The sequence below is a fragment of the Peromyscus maniculatus genome, chromosome 22 (assembly GCF_049852395.1).
Source record: "Peromyscus maniculatus bairdii isolate BWxNUB_F1_BW_parent chromosome 22, HU_Pman_BW_mat_3.1, whole genome shotgun sequence".
Lineage (NCBI taxonomy): Eukaryota > Metazoa > Chordata > Mammalia > Rodentia > Cricetidae > Peromyscus > Peromyscus maniculatus.
This window is the reverse complement of record NC_134873.1, coordinates 5,863,029-5,888,323: the sequence shown is the minus strand read 5'-3', so window position 1 is coordinate 5,888,323 and position 25,295 is coordinate 5,863,029. Positions and strand designations below refer to the sequence as shown.

Here is a 25,295-nt window from a genome sequence, read left to right as displayed (position 1 = left end):
TGTGGGAAATTAGCAATTTGAATCCTTTTTTAAATGTAATGTAGTTAAGGTATATCAATTATGGTTCTTAAAATTAACTTTTAGTGTTAGTAATATTTTCTTATTTTCTGTCAATTTTATCTCTAATCTTTACTAGTCTTTCTTTATAAGCCCTATCTTTCCATGCATTGATCCCTTTGTTTCCATTTTCATATGTGTTTTTATTTAAGTTGAAGATGGGCCTTTTGGGAACCTGGTCAATCCAAGGCTTTCTCAGATGCCCTGAAAGTTCCAAGGGAACAGTAGTTCTGTGTCTTTGTCCAAGAGCTAACTTGACAAGGTCTGGTCCAGTTCTTGAGTGAACATGTTGAAGGAGTCAAGAAAACCAGGCCGTCATGCCTACTGTGAGCTCAGTCTGAGGTATCCTGTGTTCCTTTTGCCAATGTGGCTTAATTAGCTTTTTGCTCTCTGTCTCATTCTGTCCCTACAAATAATGTATCAGAGCTGTAGTTATTAATAAACTTTCTTAGTATGAGCCATCAGCTCTTGCAAGACCTGATACCTCCTTGGTCACCTCCCCTTGGGACCAAAATTTTTGGTGTTTTGTGTCATAGATTGAGCTGGTTTAAACTTTTGATGTCCTACCTCCACTTCTAAAATGCTGGCATGAAACACAAGTGCTACGTAAGGCTGGGAAAGGGTTCATGTTTGGTTAACAATGTGGCACTGAGAGAAGTGTGAGTAATCCTAGATGAGCCTTATTGAAATTCATGATGCCTGATGAATGTCAATCAACTGTTTTAAATTTGACCTGGATGGGCTGGGTGTCATTTCAGTTGTGAGCCAGGGAATCACTGCACTGAACATTAAGTAATGATCTATGTATGCTAGGGATGCTGTGAATGGAAACACACACACACACACACACGTGTGTGTGTGTGTGTGTGTGTGTGTGTGTGTGTGTGTGTGTGTAAAGACATGATTGGTCCTGGGTTTAGACACCAGATTGAATGAAAAATAAAAAAAGAACTAAAAAAAGGAAAGGACATGAGTGCTTCAAGGTATGGTAGAGGAGAAAGTTTGTTGTTGATAAAAGGGAGGGTATAGGGAGAGAGAGGGACATCTGGAAGAGTCCAGAGTGGACAGAAGCCTGAGCCATGTGACAAGAGGAGGCAGGGGAGGGGGAAGAGGCAGACAAAGAGGTCAGCAAAGAAAAGGATAGAAGGATAGCTTGGGGGGGGGCGCTCAGCCCCTGGGCTGGAGAAGTTCAGGGTAGGGGCTAGGGCATGGCAGCCATACCCTGTAACATGCAGAGACTGAGGAAGACAACCTATAGACTGTGTCTGCTTTTATAGATTAAATATGTACTTCAACCTTTTATCCCAGGTTTGAAATCTAACATCCTGTGCTCAGGAGAAAGAAGTTCCTTAGTGTAGGAAAGTGCAGGAACGGCATTGCAGTGCAGGATCAAGTTCTGCTGCAGTGCCAATCTCTGCAGGTCATGGACGGTTCTGTGCCTGTAGTGGAAGCCAGAGCAGGGAAACAGTGCTGTGTTCCTTCACAACATTCTGTCCCTAAGAGAGTTGCTTCTATCACTCAGGACGCACTAGCCAATCAGGGCTCTCAAGCCGACTGTCAGTCAGAATAAGGGAGGGCACTTCCGGTCCGCCATGCTGCAGGCTCGGTGTCTCCGAATTCGGGAAAACCCTCGTGTTCCATGTCCTGCCCTCTGACCCGCTACCGGGAGCTGTGAGGAGAGCGGGGCGAGTGGGAATCCGCCATGGTGAGCGAGGGGCCGCCGTTCCCACGGGGCGGGGGGAGCCACGGGAGCTGGTGTGGGGTCCCGGGCTGTGGGAACAGGAGGCTGGACTAGCACCCGGCGAGGTCCTTGTGATCCATGCTGACGGTGCAACTCCCGAGTCATGCGGCCTCCAAATAACTATTGCGGCTATGGTTAGGGGATGTAGGAACTGTGCGTGGATAGTTCCCTATTGTTACGGCACCATACAGCGTGCGCGCATGCGCCGCTGTCATCCTCGCCTTGAAAGGCAGATTTGCTAAGTGAAAGAGCTCGACTTCCTCTAGTGTCTTCTAGAAGTTCTGCACTTTTTGCTGAACATTCAGGTGTAGGATCCGTCTGCAGTTGATTATGTGCAGGGTGTAACATCTGTGTCTTTAACACATTTGCATTTAGGTGCCATGGTGGTCCGTTCATATTTGTTAGGAAGTGGCCTTTACTTACTGGGTTTCCTGACCTCATGTGTTCAAATCTACACTGTTTTAATTGTAATTTTGCCTCTAAGCTTTTTCTTATGTTCTGTTAATCTCTTAATTCTTTCCCGGACAGTACAGTCTTTATTGCAGTTGTATGGGAAGTTTTAAAGTCAGATGGTATTATCACTGTGTGTGCTGTTTACTCAATCTTGTGTTGATCATTTTTCATTCATGAGGAACTTTTGTCATCATTTTTCTGTTGTTGACAGGAAAAATTGTTAGACTTTTTATTGGAGTGTTGCTGAATTTGTAGCTCAAAGTCTGTACTGAAATTATATTTAGGCTTCCTGTCTACAATCATGTAATTTTTCTCCTTTGTTCAAGTTTCTTGATCTCTTTAATTACAAAGGTATAGTTTTGGCTACAGATATTTGTCATATTTCTGTGTATTTCTAGCTTATTTTTCTATGATGACATATAAGAGATAGGGTATGTGTTTTTAATTTTTCTATGTTATTTATTTCATGTGCATGAGTGATCTGCTTTCATATGTGTATGATCACCACATGTGTGTTTTGTGCCCACAGACGACAGGAGGAGGCATCAGATCCCCTGAAGCAGCATCTGGGGATGATTGTGTGCTACTTTATTAGTGTTGGGACCAAACCTAGGACTTCTACGAGAGCAAAAAGTGGTGGTACCTGCTAAGCTATCTCTCCAGCCCTAAACTTGACAGATTTTTAAAGCTTTATGTGTGTGCATGCACAAGTATATGCTGAAAAGCAAGTGTTAAGAGAGTTGAGGTTTGCTTATAAATCTGTCCTTGGGGTTTGGGAGATGACTCAGTAGATATGCTGGTTAGATTTGGTCAGCTTGACACAAGGTAGAGTCACATTGGTCTGTAGGCAAATATATATAGGGTATTTACTTGATTAGTGATTGATGTAGTAGGGCCCATCCCACTGTGGTTGGTACCACCCTGGGCAGGTGGTCCTGAGTTCTGTAAGGAATCAAACTGAGCAAGCCATGCTAACAGGAGGGCAGTAAGCAGCATTTCTCCAGGTTGACAGCACATGTAGAGTGTATAAGCCCGTGATAATGGGAGAAATCCATGGATTTCTGGGAAGAAAACTTATTTATTAAGGGATAGAATGGAGATCACACACTCACTTATACAAAATGAAGCAACAACGACGTTGATGCTTCATCTCCCAGGGAAAGATCAGGAAAGCTCCAGACTAGGTCACTGAACCATGTGCCAGGAAGCCTTCCACATCCAAGAAAGCTTAAGACCCCCTCCCTCTTCCCTTTTAAGAGGTCATGTAGGCAGACTAGAAGCACTGCCTCATAGGTGGAGCAAAGACCCACTACACCTTCCCTTTTGTCTAAATAAGAAGATTCTAAAACCTAATACAAAACTATATACAATAAGAACAATTATCATCTATTGTCCAGGAGAAGAAAGGGTAATATCATAAACAAAAATGGAACTACCGCCAACAAAACAAAGTCAAGTAAGAAACATGCTAAATGTTCAGATCATAGGTAAATGGCAAATTACAGACATTACTCCAAAAGCTATCCTATCCTGAACAATCTAAGTCTAGGACTTAATATGCTCTTAGCTAAGATATGAAATGAGTATAACTATAACTATCTGGTCTTCAACTACATCAAAAACTTGAGAAAGAAAATAATATTACCCGAGTAAATAGGAAGTGCAAGCAAGCAACTCTTGAAAAAATGCAAGAAAAGGATCTATATCTTTTTACTTCTAAGAAGAGTTGTACTCTCAACTCAATTATAATCAGAGCTGGCTTTGGGGTTAAAGTGAGGCTGTCCTTTAAATCCAAGCACGTTGTTAAAAAATTAAGTTTCTGTTTCATATCAGAAGAGCCACCTGGTGTGGAATGGAGGAAAACCCAAAATCTAGGGACTGTTGTTGACAAAAATCTATTTCTCCTCGCCGGGCGTGGTGGCGCACGCCTTTAATCCCAGCACTCAGGAGGCAGAGCCAGGCGGATCTCTGTGAGTTCGAGGCCAGCCTGGGCTACCAAGTGAGCTCCAGGAAAGGCGCAAAGCTACGCAGAGAAACCCTGTCTCAAAAAAAAAAAAAAAAAAAAAAAAAAAAAAATCTATTTCTCCTCATACTTACTCCTTTTTGAACCTTCTTTAGATAGAGTGATATCCTAAAATTTAAACTTTTCATTTTGGTATTAATAATGTTTACGTTTTCCAGAGTGAACAATTAATTTTCCTAACAGTGATCTGTGAAGTCTCCAGAAGGAAGATGGTGCCTCACAACAATGATTCTACCTGGTTCATAACGATGCCATTGAGGCTATAAACACCACTCAAAGATCGATTGGCTCTGGACTACAAATTGTTGAGAACAGTTCCAAGGTGGTTAAATAAGATCATCTTACATCTCTAGCCAGAACTTCAGATAAGCTTTATCCATTACTCAGAGACTGGCTATAAACATTATAGCTAGTCCTTATGAGACTTATCCCATTGTTTTAGTTTTCTTACAGGATCCCACAGAGATAATGTTGGCCCAAGTGCTGTGGGATGGTCTTTCTGTATGCTATGAATATGTATTGTTACCATCGGTTAATAAACAAGCTGCTTTGGCCTATGGCAGGTTAACTTAGAGGCGAGTGGGAAATTGAAGCAGAGATACAGGGAGGAGAAAGGCCGGGTTGGAGGAGACTCTGAGAGCTTCCTGGGGAAGTAAGATGTAGTGCAACACAGGTAAAGCCATGAGACAAATGGGAATACATTGATTAATAGAAATGGGCTAATTTAAGATGTAAGAGCTAGCTAGTAAGAAGCCTGAGTCATACCAAACAGTAATTAATATATAAGCCTCTGAGTAATTATAAGTGACTGCACCTTTGTGTATTTGGTAGAGCTGGAGACTTGTAGATACTCAAGAGATTTTTCTGAAATAATCTCTAAGTTTGTGGCATGATTTCTCATTGTGAAGGCACATTAATTCTGGAATAGTTGCATCTTCCAGCTTTCAGAAAAATATTTTGTGACAGGGTTTGCTAGGTTGATCCCAGTGTTTTGGCCCATAGGGCATTGACCTTGCTGTCCTCCTGACTCAACTGCCTCAATTCTTGATTAAAGGTTTGTAGCATCACATAGTTCTTACCTATTTGAGTCACAGAGTGGGCTGTCCATTGCATTAATAGGAAAAGGATTTGTGTGTGGACCATAGTTTTCTGCATTGAGACCAGAATAGAATGAATAGTGTATTGTGTACACTGCAGGGAAACATAGACCAGGCCATAGCTAGATTAGAGGTTGTTTTAAGTCATTGACCTGTAGGTGTCTGTGTTTTAAACAAGGATCTCATTGGGCAGGGAGAGTGCCTTTCTCTGTACTTTCCAGTATACATTAATTCATACCATGTGAATGAAGGAAAACCAAATTGTTGGGTGTACAGTTTGGGAGGTTAGCATGAACCACTAAAAGTTCCGATGGACGACTCTCTTATGTTGGTAAGTGCAAACCTCAATGTCTCATGTTAGTAAGATGAGAAGATTGAGACATTGAGCATTTGGCTGTGGCTTGTTTGTGAACATACAGTACTCAGCAGTTAATATTTCATACAGGTCAGGGTCATAAATTCTCCTGTAAATGTGGAGATGAGTTCTGTGCAGGATAATGAGTATAGACCTGTTTGTATTCTTCTACATGTAGACATCCAGTTTGTCTAGCACCACTTGTTGAAGATGCTGTCTGTTTTCCAATGTGTATTTCTGGCCTCTTTATAAAAACCAGATGTCCATAGGAGTGGGGGTTTATATCTGGTCTTCAATTTTATTCCATTGATTGATCTGTTTGTTTTTATGCCAGTACCATTTACTTTTTATTATGATACCTCTGTAGTACAACATGCAATCTGGAACGGTGTGAACCCCAGCAGTTCTTTTATTATTCAGAATGGCATTAGCTATCCTGGGTTTTTTGCTTTCTCATTTGAAGTTGAAAATTGTCCTTTCAAGATCTATAAATAATTTTATTGGGATATTGATGGGGATTGCATTGAATCTGTAGATTGCTTTGGGTAGTTGCCATTTTTACTTTGTTAATCCTATTGATCCATGAGTGTGGGAGTTCTTTCAATCTTCTCTTATCTTCTTCAGTTTCTTTCTTTAAAGACTTGAAGGTTTTATCATATAAGTCATTCATTTGATTGGTTAGAATTACCCCAAGACATTTCATATAATTTGAGTCTATTTTGGAAGGTATTATTTCCCTGCTTTCTTTCTCATTCCCTTCATCATTTGTACATAGGAGAGCTACTGATTTTTGTGAGTTAATTGTGTATCCAAATAACTTGGATCAAAATGTTTTTCAGCCACAGCAGTTCTTCTGTGGAATGTTTAGAGTCACTTATGTATCCTATCACATCATCTGCAAAGAAAAATGCTTTGATTTCTTCCTTTCCAATTTTATCCCTGTGATCTCCTTCAGTTGTCTTATTGCTCTGGCTAAGACTTCCAGTTCTATATTGAATAGATATGGTAAGTGTAGAGGTCTTGTTTTGTTTCTGATTTTAGGTAAATAACTTTGAGTTTCTCCATTTAATTTGATGTTGGACTTGCTTTCTTCTGATTAGGTATGTTTTCCTTATATCCCTTTTCTCTGCAGAACTTCTATTATAAAGGGGTGTTGGATTTTTGTCAAAGGCCTTTTCTTCATCTAAAGAGGTGATGACATAGTTTTTTTTTTCTTTCTTTCTGATTGTTTATATGGTGGATTACATATCTTGATTTTTGTATCTTGACTCATCTCTACATGTCTTGGATGAAGCCTACTTGAATATGGTGGATATTCTTTTTGAGTGTTCTTGGATTTGGTTTTTGAGTATTTTGTTGACAAGTTTTACATGTATATTTATAAGGGGAAAAGGTCTGTTATCTTTATTGTGACACTCTCCAACTCCCAATCTATTCTGTAGCATTGTAGTTTTATAAACACAGATACAATCCTCACTTCTTCCTGATTTTAACCTTGAAATTGCTTCTCATGACACTAAGGTAACAAGACAATGAGTACAAGCATGTTGACACCACCCTCCCAGTTCATATTTTACTTGTGGCCTCTTTTGGTTTAGGATACCAAAGTGTCAAGTTCATCCTGTAAATTCTTTTCTTTACAGCCCAGTGTTGTTAACAGCATCCCTTTAATCCAGTGCTATGGAGGCAGAGACAGATTCCTCTGAGTTCCAGGCCACCCTTGTCTAATGGTGAATTTCATGCCAGCAAGAATACACAGTGTGATACTGTCTCAACAACACAACCAAAGAACAAAGAAAAAAGGTTGCATGTAATTTGATAGGCTGGACCAAGGAGATGGCTTAGTGAGCAAAGGTGTTTGTGTGCATATGAAGCACATGATTACCTGAATTCAGTGCCCAGAGCTCATGTAAAAGCTCTAAGGAGAGACTCCACAAAGTTGCTTCTGAGCCCCATAAGCATCTTGGTATACAAATCCCCCCCACCCCATAGAAACATGGTGACAAAATATTTTAAAAGTGTGACAAGCTGACCTAGCATCTTTTCTGTAGCTCAGATAGGCCTTGTGATGAGTTGGGATGTTTGTCTCTGTACCACATGTCCAGAAGATCCTGTGTTTCTGTTCTTAAGATCTTAAATTTTATTCATGTGGATGGGTATTATTCCTACATGCATTCAGTGCCTTGAAGAACCTAGAAGATTGTGTCAGTTCCTCTGGGACTGCAGATACAAATGGGTTTGAGCTGGTATGTGAATGTAATTAATTGAAATTTCTTCCTCCTCAAAAGGAGCCAGTGGTCTGAAAACTAGGAACCGTCTTTCCAGCTCTGTATTCAGATATGCACTACTGTATTTCTATTTCCAGAAGCAACTTAGGAGTCAACATTAGGTTGAAACCTTTCATTGTAGGCTGTTTTGAAAACTTAATTTTACCTGGGCTGGAGAGATGTCTCCACAGTTAAAAGCATTGGTTGCTCTTCTAGAGGACGTGGTTTCAAATCCCAGCACCCACAACAACTGTCTGTAATTCCTTCCAGGGGATCCACCACATCTCTTCTAATCTCTCAGGACCCTTCACAGATGTACAGGACAGACATACATGTAAGCAAAGCACCCATACATGTATAATAAAGTTTAAAAACACAGTTCCTTCTACCACTCACTACCTTCCTTCCCAGATGTCAAAGAAACCATCTAGCAGCACAGCAGGGCTGGGGAAGGGAGCAAAGTATCACTTCCCCTGCCAGGTAAGAGATGTCCCAGTGTGGCTTACCTGCATTGCCCTCAGAAAGGGTAGCCTGTCCTTGGTGTTAACAGTGCAGGATATGGAGGCTGTTAGATAGCACAGCATGATGATGATGCTTGTCAGTGACTCTCAGGACTGCAGAGTGGGGTCTCTTGGATGGAAGGCATGTAAGCAACCTCTTGTGCCTGTCCCACATTATACAACACTACAGTAGGAGGGTGACCCTGTGTGGTTGTCACCTTTCTCTATCTCTGTGGAGATCCCAGTGCCATCTGTAAGTGTCATAGGCCCAGGACAGCAGTGAGGAGGATTCATACATGATCCAGCACTTTAGCCCCAGGGGAGTCACTGCACAGGTGTGTTGTTGAACTGCCTACTCTTAAGATCACATATTCTCGGGCTGGAGAGATGGCTCAGAGGTTAACAGCACTGATTATTCTTCTAGAGGTCCTGAGTTCAATTTCCAGCAACCTCATGGTGACTTACAACCATCTGTAATGAGATCTGGTGCCCTCTTCTGGCCTGCAGTCATACATGCTGTATACATAATAAATAAATAAACCTTAAAAAAAATCACATATTCTCAGAGGTGAAAAGTGCCTACAGTACACTGTTCCCAGCAGAAAGGGGCTCAGTAATGAGCTGATGGTCATAGAACAGACTCAGTCTTCAGTCTGGATGCTATGTAAGCACCGTCTGAGCAGGGGTGAGGCAAAGTCCATACCACAGAGACAGACCTGGGTGCATCCTGCTAAGGGTGTGATTTGACAGCCCTGCATTCATCATTCCTATTATGAATTTCCTTGCTTTCCATCTGGCTTTCTTTGTTTTTCTGTTCTCTGCCAACTTGGAGTAGAGTTAGTTGTTTAATACAAAGGAAAGTACCTAGAAGAAAGGTAATCCTGTGAAACGTATTTGTTCCCATTTCACCCTAAGGGAGCTCTGTATTGATAACTTGATGACTTGGTAGGAAGTGAACTGTGAATGCTTTGCTCCCTTTTGCCATGCTGGCCCTATTCTGAAGTTCTGTTTTGGTCAATGTTGAACTACCACATAACTAGCTATTTTGCTGGATGTTTTAGTTTTGGTGCATTTTTTTTTCTTTCTTGTTTGTAGTTTTCTTTTTAAAAATTTTGAATTTGGGGCCTTGAGATATGTGTGAACACACATGCCACAGCACATGTATGAAGGTCAGAGGACAAGTTGGAGAAGTGTGTTCTCTCTTGGGTTGACCTCAGACCCTCAGACTTGGTTGCAAGTGTCTTTACTCGCTCAGCTGACCAGCTGGTTCCTGCCAGAGCACTCCCTTCTAACCCCCCCCCCCCCATTTCAGTGTATCGGTTGCAGTTGCTCTGTTGTCATTTTGGGGTAGAGAAGACTGGGTACTTAGTCTAGGGCCCCTCCCATGCTTGGGGCTCACTGCTGTCCTTTCTCACTGAGTTATAAACCAAATGTTATTTTGAGGCAGGGTCTGATAAAGTTGGCCAAGTATTTTGTCAACTTAAGTCTGTAGCCATAGCAGGCCTTAAACTTGTGATGCTCCTGCCTCATCCTTCCATGTGGTGGCATTCCAGGATAACACCAGCATTCCCAGCTCTAAATTCAGATGGGGAATTAACTATTTGAATCTGTCTTCTTTTAAAAGTATTTTAGTTAAGGGTATATCAATTAAAAATAACCTATTGGTGTCATTAATATTTTTTTTATTCTCTATTATGTGGATTCCACCTCCAATCTCTACTATCTCTACTAGTCTTTTTTTTTTTTCCTAAGCCCTATTTTTCCCTGTGTTAATCCCTGTCTTTCCATTTTCATATGTGTTTTTGTTTGTGTAGGTTGGAGTTGGGCCTTTTGGGAGCCTGGCCTGTTCAAGGTTTTCTCAGATGCCATGATGAAAGCACCAAGGAACACTACTTTTGTATCCTGCCCATGGGCAGACTTGGGAAGGTCTGGTCCAATGCTTGAGTGAGCATCATGAAGGAGTCAAGGGAACCAGGCTCTTCATGGCCACTGTGAGCTCAGTCTGAGGTATCCTGTGTTGCTTTTTCCAACAATGCTAAATCATATTTCCACTGAGTGTCTCATTCTCTACCAACAGTAGTGTGTGAAAGCTCTATATCTTAAAGAACTTAAGCATGAGTCATTAGCTTATGCAAGACATGCTGTTCCCAACTTTCTGTTTTATATTTCATCCCACATCTTCACTCTGGTCACCTTCCCTTTTGTGACCCTAATTGTTGGTCTTTGGTGTCATAGGCCAAAGTATTTTAACCTTTTGCTGCCTTGAGACCAAGGTGGTTTAACCATTTTGCTGTCTTGGCTCGACCTCACAAATGCTAGCATCATAGGCCAGTGCCACCACACAAGGCTGGGAAAGTGTAATTGTTTTGATTACCAATGTGCACCTGAGGGACGTGTGAGAAAATATAGGTGAGCCTTTTTAGAATTGCTGATTCCTGGTGAATATCAATTAGGTATTTTAAATTTGACCTGGATTGACTGGGTTCCCTTTTAGTTGTGGGGCTGAGGGATTACTCCACTGTACAGTGAGCAATGGTTTGTGTGTGCTAGAGACCTGGTGCCCAGGAGGACTAAGGGGAGGTGCTCACTGAGTGTAGGAAGACTGTAGGGTCAAGTTTTGGAGGCCAGGTACAAGTTCTGCTGCAGTACAAATCTCTACATAGCTGGGACAATTCTGTTCCTGAGGTGGAAGCCAGGGCTGGGATCCACTGTGCTGTGTCTCTTCACAGCACCCTGTGAAGGTAAGGGAGGTGCTCCTGTCACTCAGACCTTACTAGCCACAGCCTCCTGGCTGACCCAACAACCAACCCACTTTCAGAATGGTGAGGGCACTACTAGTCTATCATGCTTCAGGATAAGAGGTCCAGGGGCTGTGGGAGGCTCTGGTGTCGCCATGTGTTTACCTGTGTTCTGCTGCTGAGAACTGTGAGGAGAGTGGCTCCATCTTGGAATCCACACCAGGGTGAGTTAAAGGCCACAGTTCCCACAAGGGGAGGAGCCACCAGAGCCCATGTAGAGCTTGTCCAGGGTGGGAGGTGCTAATGGGAACCTGTGGCCAGACTTTGTGTCTGGTGCCATACTGTTTGGTTCCCTGAGGTCTTCAGCTCCTAGTAGGAAGTTGGGTCTCTGAATGACTTAGTTCTACTTGTTGCAATTTGCAGAGCATGGGGAGAAGGAGCCCTTGGGTGGGAACATCCTTGTTGCTGACATAATCATGCCATGAGCCTCAACTGCTTTTACTGTCACCAGGGAAAGCAGATTTGCTGACTTGCCGAACTCTAGTTTCTCTTGTGTCTTCTTGAAGTTCTGCACTTGACACTGAACATTCAGGTGTAGGGTCCATCTACAGTTAATTCTGTGCAGGGCGTAAAGTCTGTGACATGAGCACATTTGCATGCAGAGGCCACAAAGGTCCTATTATGCCACGCTTACTCGGTTTCCTGGTTTCATTTATAAAAATTACCTATTTTAATTGCAGGTTTATTTTTTTTTCTGTTTCCTCTCGTGTTCTGATGATCTCTTTGTTCTTTCCCAGATAATACAGTCTTTATGCAGTTGTGTACTGAGTTTTGAAGTCAGATGGTGTCACTGTGTGTGCTGTTTATTCAGTCTTGTGCTCATCATTTTGTCATTCATCATGACCTTTTGTCATCAGTTTTCTGTTGTTGGTCAAATTAGTTGTTAGACATTTTATTGGACTGTTGCTGAAAGGATAGTCAAATTCTGTATTGTGGTAATATACTGTTGACATAATAGCCAAGATGGTAGCAAACCACAGATTGCTTTCTACTCAAGGGTAGCCCAGCTCCATGATGAGATGATCCCATCTTTCATCATGTACAAGTCCAAGTGGGATTCATACTTCTAAAAAGTTAAATGTACACTATCCCATTTCTTTAAAAAGACACCTTTGTGAGGTTAGCATGAATGTAGGAGGGGAAATAAAGTTAAGAAATTAAAGACTTTCTAGAAATTACCATACTGCAGGTGAAATGTTTAATCAGGAAATCCATCCATTACACTTCCATTGAACCTTATTCAACTTCACAGGAAATTGACAGGATACATAGAGATAATACACCAAAATATTACACAAATAACATGTATCAATGACTGTTCCATTGCTGTGAAGAAGCACTATGACCAAGACAACTCTTATAATGGAAGGCTTTTAATTTGGGGATTGATTACAGTGACAGAGGATTAGCCCATTATCACCTTGAAAGGGAGCTTCAGAGGGCAGGCATGGGGCTGAGTGTTACATCCTGATACACAGGCAGGCAGGCAGGATGAAAGAAACACTTGCCTTGAACTGGTATTGTGAAATCTCAAAGCCCACCTACACTGACACACCCATACAAACAAGACACACCTACTCCAAAAGGGCACACGTCCTAATTTTACACATTTAGTTCCACTCATTGGGGACCAAGAATTTGGAGATAGGAGCCTGAGGGTGTTGAGCAAATATGAAGCCTGTCAGGAACACAACCTAAGAAGAAAGGGCTCTAAAGTAAAAGTGTGAAAGTTATTGAGGGAAACAGAGAGAGAAAGGGATGGAACAGAGGAGAGAGAAAGAGAGAGAGAAGGAATGATACAGTAACACCATACTTCTTCCAAATGGGGAAGAGAGCCAACTCCTTTGGCTGGTTATAGGATGCCTTGATAAAACATTTCCGACCCCATCTACAAAGAGATTGAACAATTTGAGACTCTAAACTCAAGTTTACATCTCTATCATTTTTCTTATTGCATGGCATTATCCCTTGTTTCTCTCCCTACCCAGTTCTTTCATAGAACCTGGGAAACCTAGGATCAGGTCTGGTGGAAACAATAGAGGACGTCTCTTGGTGTGGTTTAGTGTGACTGTTGTAGATGATACCAACTGGAAGCTGCATTTCTAACTGGAGAGAAGTGTCTCAGAAGGCTACTATGCTCACACCAAATGGGAAAGCAAAGAATTAAGATGGGGTTCAGTAATAATGCCATTACCACTCATAATAATGGTTCTGTGGGGTTAGTATGGCCTGGGGCTGGGAAGTCCCCTGTCTCTCCTTATATAGAGGGAGAAGGTACTCAAGAACATCTATGGAATCTGTTATCAGCTTTGATAACATTTAGTCTTGGAAGGGGAATATATGGAAAATACTCTAACAATAAGACTATGACCCCTTGTACAAAAAATGGAGCTCATAATAATATCACATGTGTTCATCTTCCTTATTTGTTTATGATTGGGAAAACTACTTTGAATCATTCTAAAGGATGTATGTCTTGTTCCAATTTTTCTTTATATACATGTTTAAATACTAGTACTCCTTTTTGAGCTGCCAGAGCATTTATGTACTTTGAGCCCACATTGGTGTTTGTATGCCTGGGATGGATCAAGCCTGGGAAGAATCTTTCTCAATGTCTGTCCATCATATATTGGATCAAATGAAGGAAAGAACTAGAAGAGTGGTTTGGGTACTTATTACCATTATGCTGGGAATTACTGCTGTTACTGCGATAGTTTCTACTGCTGGTGTAGTCGTATATCACAGCATGCAGGTGTCAGACAGGGAAGCGAACCACATGAAGCATGTAAGATGTATTGCTAAATGGTTTTATTAATAAAAAACCTAGAGCCATGTATTGGGGTGAATGCTGAGAGATCAGAAAAGCAGAAAGAAGCCAACCATGTTCCTTACCACTTGGAAATCCTCAGCTGAAGAGACCTACTTCCTGTATACCCATGCCTATATGCATCTCTATCCCTGCTATATCACTTCCTCTTTCTGCCAAGCTATATCACTTCCTCTTTCTGCCTAGCTGTCACTTCCTGTCTGTCTGTCTGTACAGACTTCCAGACCTTTATGGTTAACTAGTGTTGGAATTCAAGGCATGTGCCACCACACCTGCCTCTGTTCCCAGTGTGGCCTTGAACTCACATCCAGATCTCTGCCTCTCAGATGTTAGGATTAAAGGCTTGTTCTACCATTGCCTGACTTATATGTTTAGTATAGCAACTGCCCTTTTCCTCTTATCCTCAGATTAGCTTTATTAGGGTACACAATATTTTGGGGGACATAATATATCAACACATTTCCCCTTTTTTGGCTAAAATAAAAAAGTTATAACTAATAGAAAAACATACAATAAGTACAATAACTATATACAATATAAACAAGCAATAAATACATCAACAATGTCTAGTCTATTTGCATTTGACAAATTCAGAGAAAATATTCCCATTATCTATCCTATCTTGTGAATCCAAAGGATTGTATCTAGTTCACCTTCTATCCTAATTTATATTACCCAAACCATCTTGATATCTTTCAAACTTATATACTTTATACCTCTTTAGTGAGTTTCTTTTCTGAATTTCTTAACAAGGAAAACTATAATTATCTAATCTTCAACTCTGTTTGAGACTTGAGAAGAAAATAATGCTACCTAGTAAAACAGGAAGTACAAACAAGTGACTTCCAAAAAAAGTGAGTTATGACAGAAACAGCTAGCTGCCTGGACAGTCACCCAAGGTTTCTATGCAATGTTGGGGCATCATTTCTGCCTACAGAAGAGATGAGAATTAAACTCAGTGCAGATTGATTTTGTCAGTCAGTCTGGATCAGATGCTCTTGAGTCTAATATCAGACAGTTTATTGTAGGCATATGTATACAGAATAGAATTTGGAAAAGGGTCTCCAGGCAATAATAATTCCCATAATCATTTCAATTCCAGTGAACAATAATGGTTAAGATGTGACTACATAGAAACTCTTTTAGAAAGTACATGTCACTATGAGGTTGGGCTCTATTGCAAAAAGGCCTAGAATCTAATATAGTACCTTACCAATATAGCATAGATGTCAGCAGACCATAGAGTGCATGTGATACCTCCCCTAAAATGAAAGGGTATAGGGAAGTGAGAGTCTGGAATAATCACCTCACAGATGTGCCCTCCATTTTTGTTTTAGTTCATTCCAAATGTGATCAAGTAGACAACCAAGAATAATCATCATAGGGACTGACTGGGTCAGGATCCACTCAGTGGATACAATGCTGAACTCAGTCATGCTTTGCACAGGAAGTGTGCTTTTCCCTGTGAGCCATTCTCCCAGCTCCTTATCTTTTTAGGTTATTTACATAATACCCAGCATTTCCACTCCATCCTAGGCTTTTCTTATGCATATCATTTGTTACATGAAGTGCAGGTGGGAAAGTGTTCCCAGTCTTTCTCTGACAACTGGCTCCCCTGCTGTGGGATGTTCTGTAGGTCCTGTGGGAGCCTATTCTCAGGTTCTTTGTGGCGTTACCCAGCAGGTCCGTATAGAGGATGATTAGGACCATGGGCCTGAGTGCAGGTGTTTGAGATGGTCTGCACTTGGCTGTGCTGGGGGATGGTCTGTATGTCAAGTTGCTCTGATTGGTTAATAAATAAAACCTGATCGGCCGTGGCTAGGCAGGAAAGATAGGTGGGACTAACAGAGAGGAGATATAAAAGGACAGAAAGGCAGAAGGAGACGCTGCAGCCGCCGCAATGACCAGAGAGGCTGCAGCCGCTGCCATGACCAGCAGCATGTGAAGACGCCAGTAAGCCACCAGCCACATGGCAAGGTATAGATGTATGGAAATGGATCAATTTAAGATAAAAGCACAGTTAGCAAGATAAGGACAGTTGGCAAGAGGCCTGCCACGGCCATACAGTTTGCAAGCAATATAAGTGTCTGTGTTTACTTGGTTGGGTCTGAGCGGCTGTGGGACTGGCGGGTGACAAAGATTTGTCCTGACTGTGGGCAAGGCAGGAAAAGTCAAGCAACACTCCCCCCCCCCTTCTGTCTGCAAACAGTCTGACTGCTAGGAAATAACCTAGCTAGAGAGAAATGTTCAGCTGTTACCAAGATTTTCCAAAGAAAAGTCTGACCTAGGTAGGCCCAGCAGGCTAGGCTCTACTAAGGTTCCATCATATGCAAATCAAAGAGACCATAAAAATGATGGAGAATAGTGATGGAGATTTAACCCAGGTGTGGTTCTTGAGGCTTTAGTTCCAACCCCTAGAAGAAGAAGAAGCCAGATTTCGAGGTCATCCCTCTGCTACTGTTGTGTGAAATTAAGTTCTTTGTAGTAGAGGATAACTCCAAATTCAACAGTCCCCCACTCTTTGAGTGTTGAGATTACAGTCATGAGTTGCTATACCTGTTTTATGCCATACTGAGTATGGAACCTAGGTCCTTCTTAGTGCAGGGTACTCACCTCTGGATCCTGGACTAGGCACAGACCACACTCAACACCAATTTCCAAGCACAAAACAAGTGCAAAGAGATTCATTTAGCAAGGCAAAGTGACAGGTGACTGAATCTGAATTGGGCAGAAACAACAGCAGGTAGTTTTGCAAGTGTTTTTTCAAAGAGAGAAAAGAGGTATGTGTTAGAATGAACTAGGATATGTTGGTAAGTTCTATATGGGTATTTTAGTTAGGTTAATCAAAATAATGAATTTTGACCACTAAATGTTGATGTTTTAGTAGTTGGACCTTGGTGATCAGTTTCAGGAATGAATCAGCCGCCCAAAAAGGGAATAGACCTTGGTGGCTTGCTTTAGGAATGTATGATATCAATTTTGTGAGGGAGCGGGGGAGATAAATCCTGTTGGCACCATGTTTGCCATGCTCTGACCTGTGTTTGGCATGGTTGGGCCTGTTAGAGTCCTTCACTGGGAATATCCTAGACTAACAGTCTACCAACAGTCTCAGCCCCAGCCCCAGGCTTCTTTCATATGTTAATCCTGATGCCTTTCTCTTCATACACCCCTGTTCCTCATCCAATGTTAATTTACCACACTTGGCCATTTGTCACGACAAATTTGTCATTGACATTCTGAGTTCTTTTCAGGAAATACATAATGGAAAATATGTGGAAGTAGTCTTACCTCAGCTATTAGTTCATTGTTTTTAAGATGTGGAAACTGGACATCTTGGCTCATGCCTGTGATTTCACTTACAATGCTGAGGCAGATGGTTTCCTGAAGTACAGCCCAGTCAGTAGTACATTGTGCATCCAGGCTGGTTTAGACTGTGGTATAATATCCTGTGCACTAATAATAAATGGACAAATGGATAAAATGGAAAGAGTCTAGTCTTTCTGAACAGTTAGCTCAGAATTTGTTTTCTCTTGGTGAATTGGAGTTGGTGTCAAGACTATTGGTATTGTCTGGAGTACAAGCATTGTCGTAAGTGAACACACGGCTAAGAACTTGATATTTTTACTTTTATGTATGTATGTATGTGTATATATATATATATATATATATATATACACACACACACATATGTATGGCTTTTTCTTTTTCTGGGTGAGCACATGTGTGCACATATACATCAGGTTGGGAAGTGGCTCTGTATGTAACAGTGCACATGTGAAGTTTAGAGGAGAATATCCATGAGTTGGTACCATGTGGATTCTAAGAGATGAACCCAGGTCATTAGACTTGGCTGTAGTTACCTTTAAGCAATCTTGCTGGCACAGGAGTTAAGACTCACATTTCTTCTTTTCTTGGCGTTCATAAGCAGTGAGTTTCAGTGAAAAAATAGTAAAGTCAGACACTAATTATAGTGTTTCTAACTTGAAATATAACTCACACAAGTGAAATTTGGCATTTTAACTGTTTAGTTAACCTTTGACACTACTTTACATAGCCATGACTGCTCTGATTCCAAAAGCATTGGATCATGTAAGACCCTATTTTTTTTTCCTTTTATTTTATTTTACAATACCATTCAGTTCTACATATCAGCCATGGATTCCCTTGTTCTCCCCCCTCCTGCCCCCCTCCCCTTCCCCCCAGCCCACCCCCCATTCCCACCTCCTCCAGGGCAAAGCCTCCCTGGAGGACTGAGATCGACCTGGTAGACTCAGTCCAGGCAGGTCCAGTCCCCTCCTCTCAGGTTGAGCCAAGCGTCCCTGCATAAGTCCCAGGTTTTTTTTTTTTTTTTTTTTTTTTTTGGTTTTTCGAGACAGGGTTTCTCTGTGTAGCTTTGCGCCTTTCCTGGAGCTCACTTGGTAGCCCAGGCTGGCCTCGAACTCACAGAGATCCGCCTGGCTCTGCCTCCCGAGTGCTGGGATTAAAGGCGTGTGCCACCACCGCCCGGCCAAGTCCCAGGTTTTAAACAGCTAACTCATGCAGTGAGCACAGGACCTGGTACAACTTCTTAGATGCCTCCCAAACAGATCAAGCCAATCAACTGTCTCACCTATTCAGAGGGCCTGATCCAGTTGGGGGTCCCTCAGCCTTTGGTTCATAGTTCATGTGTTTCCATTCGTTTGGCTATTTGTCCCTGTGCTTTATCCAACCTTGGTTTCAACAATTCTCGCTCATATAAACCCTCCTCTTGCTCGCTAAATTAGACTCCTGGCGCTCCACCTGGGGCCTAGCGGTGGATCTCTGCATCCAGATTCCTCAGTCCTTGGATGAGGTTTCTGGGTGAGACCCTATCTTTAAAAGCATGTTTGGAGGCTTTGTTGGCACACCCCTGTGACCCCACTAGAGGCAATGGAATCTGGGAGAAAGGAGCGGATGAATGATGTGGACTAAAATCTCATTCAATAGCCAACTTTAGCCATAGCCCCAGACACTTTAAACTGAGGGATAAGAAAGGTCACATGAGTAAAGTAAAGCTGTATATGATCACCAGGACAATCCAGACATGGAAAACATGTGTTTCCATAGAGACATATACGGTTACTTAAGTAATAGCAGCAAGTAGTAATGAGTAATCTGAAGTAAAAGCACTCTAATCCTAACACAGAAGGCTGGGAAGTATTAATGTTTGGGGTACCAAGGTGCTGCTGAGAGGTGTGAGCAGTCCTAGGCATGCCTTACTGAAATTGCTGCTGTCTAGTGAATATCCATTAGGTTGTTCAAACTTGACCTAAGTGGGCTGGGGGCCTTTTCATCTGTGAGGCAGGGGAATACACCACTGCAAAATGAGTAATGATCTGTGTCTGCTAAAGTCCCTTTTGTTTCCAAGAGGAAGAAGGGGAAGTGCCTACTGAGTGCAGGAATAGCGCATGGAAGACTTTGCAGTCCAGGTTCTGTTGCATTGTCAATCTCTGCAGGTTTGGGGCAGTTCTGTGCCTTGGGTGGAAGCCAGGGCTGGGAACCACTATGCTATGTCCCTTCATGGCACTCTGTCTCTAAGGGAGCTGCTCCTGTCACTCAGACCACACTAGCCAATGAGGGCCTCCAGGCAGACTGCCAGTCAGAATGGGGAGGGCACTTCTGGTCTGCCATGCTAAAAGCCTGGTTCTGGGACTGTGCGAGGCACTCTTAGTTCCTTTGCTGTCTTTTGACGCCCTGCCAGGAGCTTTCAGGAGACCAGGTGGAGCTCTGAATCCATGCCATGGTGTGGGAGGGACTGTTGTCCCCACATGGGGAGAAGCCATGGGAGTCAGTGTGTGATGCTCCCAGGGCTGTAGGAGTTGGCAGTGGAATTTTGCACCTCTTAAAGTCCCTTGAGTTGTCCTGTGGTTCTTTGAGATCACATGATGTCCAGTGGTCCCCTCTTGTCTCTTGAGGTCCCTGTGAGGTCTCTTGAGGTCCAGTGTTGTTCTTCCCACTCCTGTATCCATGCTGGAACCAGCAGTCTCTGAATGATGTCATTCCATGGGCTGCTCCAGGATAAGAACTTGATATTTTTACATTTGTGTATGTATGTATGAATTTTTCTTCATTTATTCTGGATAGACACATGTGTGTTTAATTTTATTTTCTTTTTAAATTATTTAAAAAATAATGTTTTTATTCTAATACCACGTGATTTCTATTTCTATTCCTCTATAGTACAACATGCAATCTGGAATGATGAGACTTTCAGTAGTTCTTTTATTGTTCAGGATTGTATTGCTATCCTGGATTTTTTTGTTTTTCTGTTTGAAGTGAGAATTGTCCTTTCAAGGTCTGTAGAGAACTGTATTCAGATTTTGATGGGGGTTGCGTTGAATGTATAGTTGGCTTTTGGTAGGATGGCCATTTTTATTATGTTAATCCTACTAATCCATGAGCATGGAGATCTTTTTACTTCTATCTTTTTCAACTTCTGTCTTCAAAGACTTGACATTTTATCATTCAAGTCTTTTGCTACCTTGGTTAGAGTTACTCCAAGATAGTTTATATAATTTGATACCATTTTGTAAGTTGTCATTCCCCTTTCTTTCTCAGTCCTTTTGTCATTTGTTCATAGGAGAGCTACTGATTTTTGTGAGTTAATTGTGTATCTAGCTACTTTGTTGAAAGTGATTTTTCAGCCATAGGAGCTCCTCTGTGTAATTTGTAGGGTCACTTACATATAGTTTTGTGTCACCTTGACACAAGTTAGAGACATCTGAGAGTATGACTCGATTCAGAAAATGCTTCCATAAGATCAGGTTGTAGGCAAGCGTTTAGGGTAGTTTCTTAATTAATGATTGATAGAGGGAACCTAACCTATTATGGATGTGCCTGTGGTTCTATAAAAAAAAGTAGGCTGAGCAATCCTTGGGGTTCAAGCCCATAAGCAGCACCTTTCCATAGTCTCTAAATCAGCTCCTGCCTCCAGGTTCCTGAGTTCCTTGAGTTCCTCTTCTTTCTTCCTTCAATAATGGACTATGAAATTGAAGGGTAAGCCAAATAAACCCTTTCTTACTCAAGTTGCTCTTTGTCATGGTGTCTATCACAGCTATAGAAATCCTAAGATAATCAGAAAGCCCCCTTTTGAAAAACAACAACAACAAAAATAACCCTCTTTGCTGTTCAGATCTGTTTGTTCACTAACTATTCAGACAGTAGCATCATCTCCCATCTCACAGTCAGATTCGTGAGCAATCAGTTTAAGGCCTGACTTCTGGTGGGGACTACTTCTACATTTTGACCTGGAATGGTTACACAGGCCCAAAATATCAAAACTGAGCAGGTTGAACCAGGAGGATCATGAGCTTGAACACACTTTGGCTATATGACAAATGATATTCTAAAGAGTAAATAGATGGATACCCATTTGTTGAATTTGACTTTTTGAATTAGACTTTTGGCATTCTATGGGTTGTGTGCCCACAGACAAGCTATTAGCCTCTGTCAGGGTGTTCTGTGTTGCCTGGCTCAGTTGAAGAATGAGGTCACTCCAAAATGAAATTTTAAGGCCTGAGTGAGAGCTGGAAATTCCAGCCTCTCTGATGGACTGAACCCGGAACAGCTTTAGAGGCATATTTATTGTTACACGAAATTGTTTTTTTGGGTAAAGCATTTCCTCATACCAAGATCCTGCCGGTCCTCATGACTTTAGTCCTTTATTGTATATTGTTTGCAATAGACAGTAATGCAAGAGCCTCAGATGTGCCAGAGGCATCTGGTGACCAAAGTCATGGAAAGGCTGCAACGCCCCTTTAGAAAAACAATTTTACAAATGAAGGAAAGCAACCACTGTTTTCCACAAAGATTCTTTACTGTTTTCCACAATGATTCTTCAAGGTCAAAGTACTTCTAGAAAACAACTACTCACTCTAAAGGTTATCCTAGATACAGTGAATACTATTCATTCTTTTGTCTACCCCAAATACAGTGACTGCTAAATTCCTACAACTAATCTCCCCCTTTTTAAACTATATTAATTGCATTGAAGATTATGAAGCCACATCCATAATTCAGAATACATTTGAAAGCCAGTAAAATTATTGTGAATAATAATGAAACAGTGAATGAAAGTATAACATTTGCTAGGATAAGAAATATATTCAAATGATTCATAAGATTAAATTGAAGCTATGGTCTCTGCAAGGATTTCCATAACATCCATTCCAGACACACCAGGTAACTTATTTTAAAAGGTTTCCTTAATTTCTTGTTATAAATCATAAATCATTAGAGAAAAATTAAGGTGACTCAGCAAATGCAATTTAACCTTTTCCCAATTATACTTGCTTTCATTAAACTTTAAGGTGTAATACAATATGTTGTAACATTCCATGTCACATTTTAGTTTAATTTGTTCCTTTAAAGTCTAATTGATCGACCACCCAAAAGTAACACAGCTTGTCTTAGGCCAGCTATTTCATTAACTATCTCAGGATCTGCTTTATTTTGTTGAGCCCAAAGTTCTGCAGAATGCTGATACCGTTCCCTTACAATTTCTGCAGTTTCTTTATGAAGGGCCACTCCAGCAGTAGTCAATGCAATAATTCCCATAACAACAGTAATAACCAGTCCAATCATCCAACATGTTCTTAATATTCTTTCAATGAGGTTCTGGACTAGAATCAGCACAGGTGAGTTTTGCCATTGCCTTGACAACTTCACTGGTATCTAGACTGCTGTCCTCGCTCTATATAAACTTTCAGAAGTGACATCCTGTAACATGTTAGCATTAATGCAGGTATGAAGAGTACAGTCTTCACAAGTAATACTATAGTTTTTAGGGTCCTTTGTACAGACCCATTCAATTAAAATGTAAGGTAATGGTACACATGCTACAAAATTGTGTCTTTGATTCAATTTAAAGGACAAAGTACAGCTACCATCATATACATTTAACTTTCCTTTTCATACTTTAGGAGGGCATAAGGCACTTGTCAATTTCCACAAATTAATCTGGACTGATTTGCCAAATAGTAACATTGGACCTGACATCCCAACTCCATGCCATTCAATAGGCTTATCAACAGTGGAGCTAATTCCACAATTCCATTCAAGTTATACCACAGCTATCTTAACTCTGAGTGAGAATATTTTCCTTGATGGAAGCTGTAAGAGTTCCAGTTGATGTCTCCTTGGGTGATATCAATAAGCTTGAGGTTTCTCACTTTTTTTACATTGTTGCTGGTGTATCCACCCAGCTTCCTCTCTCAAGATGGTAGATTAATGGAACGAGTAGCATTAATCTCCTGTCCTCTAACAGCAGATGAACGAAGCATATACAATTTATCGTGGGCTGGTTGGTGGTGGCACACACCTTTAATCCCAGCACTTGGGAGGCAGAGCCAGGCGGGTCTCTGTGAGTTCAAGGCCAGCCTGGTCTACAGAGTGAGATCCAGGACAGGCACCAAAGCTACACAGAGAAACTCTGTCTTGAAAAACCAAAAAAGAAAATTTATCATGAAAATCCTGGGTAGTACTATGATTAAGTATAGATAGCCAAATTGGAAAAATTATATTTAGAAAGTTGATTTCATTACCCTACAAATAGGAATTTCTTGTAGTCCCACAGTGTAATTTAAAATCTCATTACCCTCTTCCTCAGGCCTATTATGTCCTCTGTGATCATGAAGACCACATAGCCGAGAGGATTCATTGACAACAGGAATATCCGTATCTCCCCAATTTACCCTTTTGTTAATTGTAGGATTGGGACTATAAGCCCAGTAAGAATGATTAGTCCCCATTACCTTTATAGTTACCACAGACAGCATAGCAAGGAAGAATATTTTAGCATTCAAAGGTTCCTTGGGCAGCCAAACTATTGCTTCTTCAATCAGTTTCTTAAGCTGACCCCATGAAGGAGGATCAGCTTCAAGGTCTTTCTGTATTTTTTTCTCCCAAGAGCTGTATTATCTATATCAGCATCCAAGGCATCTTGCTCATGTCTTTATTAAGTTTTATTAATTTCGATGGTTTCTACAACTTCTGCAGAAACATAAGCATAACTTTGGCCCCATTGTACACCTTCCTTATTTTCCATTCTGCTATCAAAGCATCCTGGTAGTACACAGGCTGACTCAATTCAGCAGGTTTTTTCTGTGGTCCAATGCCTTTCAGCAGCTGTTGTCCCTGTTTCATTAGCATTAAAAATTTTTGAAGTTAGTAAAGCATTATATAATCTACCTCTGGGAGTCCTCATATCCATCCCCCTTTTGTTGTATAAGCATCTCTTTTAGAGTTCAGTCAGATATTTCAACAATTGCTTATCCTGTGTGATTATATGGTCTTCCTCTACTGTGTTTTATGTTATAACACGAAAAAAATTGTTTCATTTTACTAGAAACATAAGAGCATTATCAGTTTTAATTTGTATTAGTATACCCCTTAGAGCCATTGTCTCTAATAATGTATAATTATAAAATTACAGCCTTTTCAGATGCCCACTGAAATACAGTGTATCAGTGATATAATGAATGTATTTTAATTTTTCAAATTCTGCTGAATGAAATACCTCCATTTGTCAGATTTCCTTTCTTTGAATGCCTTTAGGATTACTTCCTGCAGGTAAAGGAATGTGATTATACAAAGAACAATTAGGACAGTTTATTTATTTATTTATTTATTTATTTATTTATTTATTTATTTATTTATTTATTTTTAAAATTCTTTAGCTTCTTGCCTGGTTACAGAAAATTTTTTCTTTAGGGCTTTACTATGAATATGATGGGTTTTCTTTGTTGTTTTTTTTTAAATGAAATTCTGAAACTTCTAATACGTTTGCTTACTAACAGTTGATCAATTTTTTTCATTTCTTTTTGCTAATAGCCCAGGCAGTCCACTATGAGACCAAATATGGGTAATAGAAAGTGGGCAATTTCTTTCTTGGATTGCCTGTTGTGGTTGTATAAACAATAAAGTTAATTCTGAATTATCAGGAGTAATTTCAGCAGTTTTGATATGCAATAAAACCCCTTCTGCATATTGAAAATCAGTAATTATATGAAGAGATTCATTAAAGTCTAATAAAACCCTTAAAATGACATATAGCTCTGATTTTTAGACTGAAGCATATGGACTTTAAATTACTTTACCTATGTTTCCTACTTTATAATCAGCTATTCCTAATTTATTTGCTTCAATATAGAATTTAAGAG

At 40.8% G+C, this 25,295-nt stretch overlaps 2 protein-coding genes across 3 annotated transcripts in view; both read left to right on the top strand.

The window, feature by feature from the left end:
* Nucleotides 1-1,637: 1,637 nt before the first annotated feature.
* Nucleotides 1,638-25,295, top strand: part of LOC102929004 (uncharacterized) — a 34,824-nt gene continuing 11,166 nt past the window's right edge. The window contains exons 1-2 of one of the 2 annotated variants that reach the window (XM_042267024.2): nt 1,638-1,762; nt 10,308-10,500. The gene's annotated coding sequence lies outside the window, so the exon portion shown is untranslated. The remainder of the gene's footprint in view (nt 1,763-10,307; nt 10,501-25,295) is intronic. The other variant, XM_076558717.1, reaches the window with a different exon arrangement.
* Nucleotides 1,670-25,295, top strand: part of LOC102902880 (uncharacterized) — an 81,068-nt gene continuing 57,442 nt past the window's right edge. The window contains exon 1 of the mRNA XM_042267025.2: nt 1,670-1,762. Coding sequence (XP_042122959.2) covers nt 1,760-1,762 — 3 coding nt within the window. The 5' untranslated portion in view covers nt 1,670-1,759. The remainder of the gene's footprint in view (nt 1,763-25,295) is intronic.